The 6,615-nt window shown below is 33.8% G+C and overlaps 1 protein-coding gene across 1 annotated transcript; it reads left to right on the forward strand.

Moving 5' to 3' along the window:
• The first annotated feature begins 4,803 nt into the window (after positions 1-4,803).
• LOC113233870 (15-hydroxyprostaglandin dehydrogenase [NAD(+)]-like) lies at positions 4,804-6,172 on the forward strand. Its single transcript, XM_026469093.1, has one exon. The coding sequence runs from the start codon at positions 4,880-4,882 to the stop codon at positions 5,627-5,629; it is 750 nt and encodes a 249-aa protein (XP_026324878.1). The 5' UTR covers positions 4,804-4,879; the 3' UTR covers positions 5,630-6,172.
• The last annotated feature ends 443 nt before the right edge of the window (positions 6,173-6,615 follow it).

Here is a 6,615-nt window from a genome sequence, read left to right on the forward strand (position 1 = left end):
TTCGCTTTTGTCAAAGTTAAATTCGTATGAATTTACTTTGTACCTTGGTACGATAAATAGATAATAATTGAAAAGGGTATTTCAGGTTTTTTTTACGCACACACTCATGGCCCCCGCACTAGGAATACTACTACAGAGACAATCACTAATAACACGAGATAAATAAATGTAGGCCCTACAAATATTTCTCCCGGCCCGGGAATCGAACCCGGAACCTCTGTGTGGCAGCTCAGCATTGTAATTGTTTGGCAATAGAGGTAGTTGATGTTAGTTTTCTCTACCCAATTTCGGTGGTAATTTTTAATATTTAAATGTTCTAGAATTATCACGAACTAATATGTAATATTCGAGTGTAGTAACCTGAAATATTATTTAATGTTTCACGGTAACATGCTCGCATGCTTAAATAATAAAAACCACCACCGAAATTAGGTAGAAATCTGAAAATTACCCAGAAGTGCTTTTATAACATGAACGAACTCCATGCCAACGATATGAAACAGATTATGTGTAAGTATGTGAAATTTTATAAAAAGTTATTAACTAATTTTTCATTATTATATCACAAATATATATTATTATAAGTTATCAATTATCATCAGAATAAAAAGTAACCTTGGCTCCGACTACCTACAGCCTTTGGAGACGAAAACCTTGGCCCGCGGGGTCTCGGTGCCCTTCATTTGGACAAAATTTAAAATTTTATATAAAACATTAATAGACTGTCTGGGAAAACCCAAGGCCTTTGCCCAACGATTAGCATAATCATACAAAGAGGAACTGCTGCCAGCATCAACCCAAATTTATTCCTATTTTTCTTTTTTTTATAATGTCAAGTGACAGGACGAACAAGTCCCTGATGGTAAACTGTCGCAAAGATTTGAGGGGCACTGCCACTGCGCCCATCATCCTGAGTCATAAGTTGACAAGTCCCATGTGCCTGTAATTTCACCAGCACCCAAATAATTTATAATACATATAATTTAATTCTATAGTTTCTGTTATTTAGGCTTTTATTGTACCTTACCTGTTTATTTCAACTTATTGTCTAAAAAAATTATTATCATTTTGCAGATGTGGCTTTATTCCACTAAAAGTGCGAATTTATGCAAAATTATGACATGTTATTGAAAATATGTAAGATAATTTCTGTTGAAAACAATGTTTGCTTTCTCAAATATTACAAGAATATTCAAGTCATGAATATAAAGTACCAAAAAATTATAAATATCCAACTAGACAAGCGATGATGGGTAGCTGAAACTTAACTAAACGCTAAAACAAATAACGTATATGGTAAAAGAACTAAGGACTATTTAATTCCAAGATTGTTTAACTGTCTTCCGTCACACTTAAAAAAACATTAAAGGTAGTAAAAAGTCTGTTAAAAATGAAATAAAAAAAATATTTGTTAGATACAATTTAGGTATCGAGTTCTTAGGTTTTCGCGTTTGTTACACATAGGAAATGAAACTATTTTTCCGGATTTAAATGGCGTTTATTTGTATTTTCAAACAAGCCGACGTTTCGGGCCCTTTACAGGTCCCATGGTCACAATTGACTTTGACAGTCAAAGCTGCTTTGTTTGAAAATACAAATATACGCGATTTAAATCCGGAAAAATAGTTTCATTTCCTATACAATGTAGGTAAATATTGAAAAACTGTAATGTTGGTATCTGAGTGTAATGTTTATGTGTTTATGTAACTCTCCCGATAAACTTTCATGAAGTTTGGGAGAACTTTAATTTTATTTGTAAAACAGTCACTCGCAGGATAAATAAATTAAAAAAAAAAACCATTTTGCTCATTAATAAATTTAAATAAATGTTTAGCTCGATAATATTGCTTATTAGACTCAACTGTATTATAATTACGTATATGTTATAACCATGAAAAGGAAACAACAGAACTGATTATACCAATATATAAACAGAATCATCCGTGGTTTGAACTTTGTGCGTTGGCGTAGCGAAGACTATAAGCAGTCAACAGCTAAACATAACTTTGACAAAGGAAAATGAAAATTTTTCGACATCCTAGAGTTGCCAAGGTAGTAGATATGCGTATTTTTGTTTATTGCAGGTGGGAGTGGTTATAAATTAATGATAGTATGGTGTGTGCTGTAATACAGGCAGCTTAGTTTTGTATTTAGAATTGTATTAATTATAGATGTTGATGTCAAACGGACATCTAGGAGTTCGAAATTGAATACACGTATAAATCTTTATTTATGAATACAATCGTCGTTTTATATTTAAAAAGTACCTCTACGCAAACCCAAGCTGCGTTTCCGTTATAGTACCCAGTTTATCCAGTATTTTATCCTACCCTATTTTTATACTCGACATGATAGGCTATTATAAACTGAAGGTAAGAAGAGAAGTAGCTCTCGCCATTTACTTACCGATTCACAAGACATCGATTTGTTCAATTGTTCTCTGAATTAATACGCACAGGCTGCATATTGTACAATACCATTTGGTGGTACATATTAAATGAGTTTGTTTATTGTTGACATGTTTGAAATTAGTTAGGTAACTACACTATTGTATAATGTAGGGGAACGTGGGGTATTGGGAGCCGGTGGTTGATATGGTGTGATATGGTGTGGTTGATGAGAGCGGTGTTTTTTTGTGATTGTGTGTTTTTCGCTTCGCGCTTATAAAGTTTGCCACATTTCATCATCCCAGGTAAGCATTAAAATGCATAGATACTACATTGTATTTACACTAGCTATGTCAGAATATCTATCAAATATTTATATTTGATAGATATTTATAGATATTGACAAATATTTATATATTTTAGAAGTTATACTTGAAATCACAATAAAAATAGAAATGTTTTTACTGTTTTATTCCTTTTTTTTATTTATGTGGCATAAATTTTCCATCACGGAATATTCCAATACCCACACTAACTCAGGCAAACACATACACCCACACACACACACACACACACACACACACACACTCGTACACAAAATTACATAGATATATTTATCACAATTTGCATATTACAATGTATCCAACTTGTTATATAATTATTACTTAGAGTACTTTTTATCGAGACTTTTAATAATAGATTCTTTCACTTTATTTTTTTTTTGTAATAAATTTTTAATTTATATTTTTCTCATGAAATAGACTTAAGCCTTGTCAAAATTTGGGAGAGGGCACTGGCTCCTGTCACACAGGTTTTACCTAGCTCAGGAGTCAGGGACTTCATCAATATGTTGTAATCTATTTTGTGACAATAAATATTATTATATTATTAAAAATATTATTATATATTATTTTTTAATTCATCGATTTGTTTGATTCGAATTTGGCTCTCCTTATCTCATTGCAATATTCTCTGGATATTCCTTTGACACTGTTTTGTTTATTTTCATTACTTTTTAACTTATATATTTTATTACCTTAATTTTTTTTTCAGACTGATTATATAAAGCCATTATATACATATATTAGGCTCCCATTTGACATACGGGATTCTTACCGGTTCCCATTTCCCGAACTGTGGGGTAATGAGAGCGAATGACATGTTTTAGTTTTTTCTGTTTTAACCAAATATTTTATTTTAGTTTCATATTTTTTCTGCGATTATTTTTTACCCAGATATATTACGCTTCACATATCTGGGTACTAAATTATCACAGAAAAAATATGAAACTATAATAAAATATTTGGTTCGTTCATAACTAATAAAAATTTAAATTGCATAAATTATGACTTTTATTGTCAATTGTCCTTAGTAGGCTCCCTATCCCCGACGCTCTCCTACATCTGTAATGATAGATGTAAGAGGTTATTAATCATAATTATTGCTTTATTATCGCATTAGGTTAAATTCGCTATGAAGAATCGTTGGCTTAAAGATGATGGCTCTATTGACTTTTTGGAGACCGCTGGTTTATATTGGTGATTTTTTTAATTTTTTGTTTTAAATATTTACAGTGACATTTTTCGTACAAAGTTGGTGAAACTTGTACGTATTTTTTTAGACTAGAATTAAAAGGACGTTAATCATTTTATATTTCAGGTTTATAAAATTACAAGATCGCATAATATAAATGCGGTCCGCATTGAAGATAACGACCAAAAATATAATGACATCATTATCGTCATCCTATAATATGTCTCACTGCCAGGCAAGAGTCTCCCCTAAATAGAGTGTTTATATTATTATATTTCACAAGTTTCGTATAGGTTGAGAACCATTGTAAGTAAGTTGTGAGGTATAGCTACTAAACGTACCCAAATTGTCATAACCTAGAAATTAGTCGTAGGTAGATGCTACCTACCGGAAATTGTTTCGTGGACGTCTCAATAGAGAAGTAATCCCTCGCCGAACTATCACAAAATGTCATGAAATTACAACGACAAATTGGCTTGTCTATAACAGCTCTTTGTTCACAGTTCCAGATTGGTATTTACTGTAAAAGTATTGAAAATATCATTAAGAGTTGTCAACTAATAATTTAAAGTGTCATTTTGTTACAAACTTAATTTGTTTCACAAAACGCAACGCAAACATAGCAACAGGTAAAATTAATGACCGGGCTTTAATTATTTTATTTAGGGAGTTTCAGATATTGCCGAAAAGCACTCACGCTGATTGACAGCCTGCTTTCACAACAGGCCAAAGCTGCGATAAAACCAGGCAAACATTGACATAATCCGACGTTTCAATTTACTGATAAAAATGTTCTGTATAATAACAAGTGACTCAGTATTATTAAGCTGGACCTGATTGTATAAATTTGAAATCCATTTAATAATTATTTCAGTTTTCGGCCAACGCTAGACCGACTCACATCTTTCCGAGTAAGTTTTCCATTTTGGTATAAAAAAAAACTTCAATAATTCATCACGATGTCCAGAGATATTAAGAATAAAACTGTAGCTATCACTGGTGCCGCAGAAGGCTTGGGCCTGGAGATCGCCGGAAACTATCTCAAGCATGGCGCCAAAGTTGTAATCATTCTCGACATAAACGAAAAACTGGGATTTGAAGCTGTTAAGGCCTTGAATTCGAAGTTTGGTTCTGGCAAGGCCGTTTTCATCAAATGTGATGTCACCACCGATTTGGAAAGGGCGTATAACGAGATGGTCGATAAATTTAAGACCATTGATGTCCTATTTAACAATGCTGGTATTCTAAACGAAGGTTTACTGAAGAAAACAATCGATATCAACGTTACTGCTCTGATAGAATGGAGTATGAAGTTCTTCGAGCACATGCGAACTGACAAGGGTGGACATGGAGGTACTATCATTAATTTGGCATCCATCTATGGATTCAGGATTGACCAGTACATGCCAATTTATAATGCGTCTAAATTCGCTGTTATGGGCTTTACCAAGTCGTTGGGACACGAGTACAACTTTAAGAAATTTGGAGTCCGCGTTGTGGCTATATGCCCTGGATTCACTGATACTAAACTGGTTGCGGATCCAAAGTCTATTGTGCCTGAACAACAAGAAGATTTTAGTTCCTTTGTGAAGAATACGGTTTGGCAGAAACCTGAAGCTGTAGCTAGAGCAGCAGTTGAGGTCTTCCAGAAAGCTGACAGCGGTACTGCTTGGCTGATTGAAGGTGCAAGACCTATACAGTCTGTATAAGCGTATTCTTATTTCAAAATTGAATGGAGATTTGTGAGCCGGTAGGATGAGCGTTAGATCATATATATCAACGTCATATCCTGACATCTGTTTGGTTGATCACTAATTTATTTAAATACATAACATGAATAATACTGTATAGTAATTGTATCTAGCTAGCCACAAAAAATAAATCTATTATGTTACTGTTTGATCGTGTTTAGTTTTGGCTAAATGAGTCCTTAAAGAATGGCTCAAAGGTTTTATGGGTGCTGGCGAAATTACAGGCACATGGGACTTGCCTATGGCTTAGGGTGAAGGATGCAGTGGCACTGCAACTGTTATAGGTAGGCGTGTCACATACCACAAGGCGAAAGACTTGTTCATCCTGTCACTTGATCGAACACAGGCAGTGTCACACAATAGAACAGCGTCAACAGCACATTCACTTCGCTGTCTCACCGCCTCATCCGAGAACGCTCTACCACATTTAAGACGCACTTTAATATGTATTTTTTTTATTTATGCACTCTTTCTGTTTGAATAAAATTATATCCTACACAAGAGTTGTTGTAATTATTTCGATATTATGTCAGTGTTTGCGGGTTGTTGATCGACCTCTCGCAACCGCTAACGAACACTTCAAGTACTTCGTTATACTCCCCTCGATATTCTTCAATTTAATTGAATACCTACATTCATTAAAAACTTTTCAACAACGCTTTCGAATATTTAATGTAAGCAAGGTACATATTTGGTCTCATTGTAGGTCCTTTTTTTGAACTTTGGCTTTTCCGAGGGGAAACAATTTTTCATTTAAGAACCGAACGATGACCGAAGAGGAATAATGAACGTTATTGAACGTTTGAAATAATACAGTCACTAAATTAAAACCAATAATTTTCAAATGTAAACTTAAAGAATGAAGCTGAGGTAGCCTAATGGTTTGACCTACCGCCTCTCAAGCAAAGGGTCGTGGGTTCGGTTTCTCGGAATTTATGTGCGAA

The sequence above is a fragment of the Hyposmocoma kahamanoa genome, unplaced genomic scaffold (assembly GCF_003589595.1).
Source record: "Hyposmocoma kahamanoa isolate Upper Pololo Valley unplaced genomic scaffold, ASM358959v1 80, whole genome shotgun sequence".
Lineage (NCBI taxonomy): Eukaryota > Metazoa > Arthropoda > Insecta > Lepidoptera > Cosmopterigidae > Hyposmocoma > Hyposmocoma kahamanoa.

Coding starts and splice junctions, on each gene's coding strand:
- LOC113233870 (XM_026469093.1), top strand. CDS start 4,880: ATGTCCAGAGATATTAAGAATAAAACTGTAGCTATCACTGGTGCCGCA.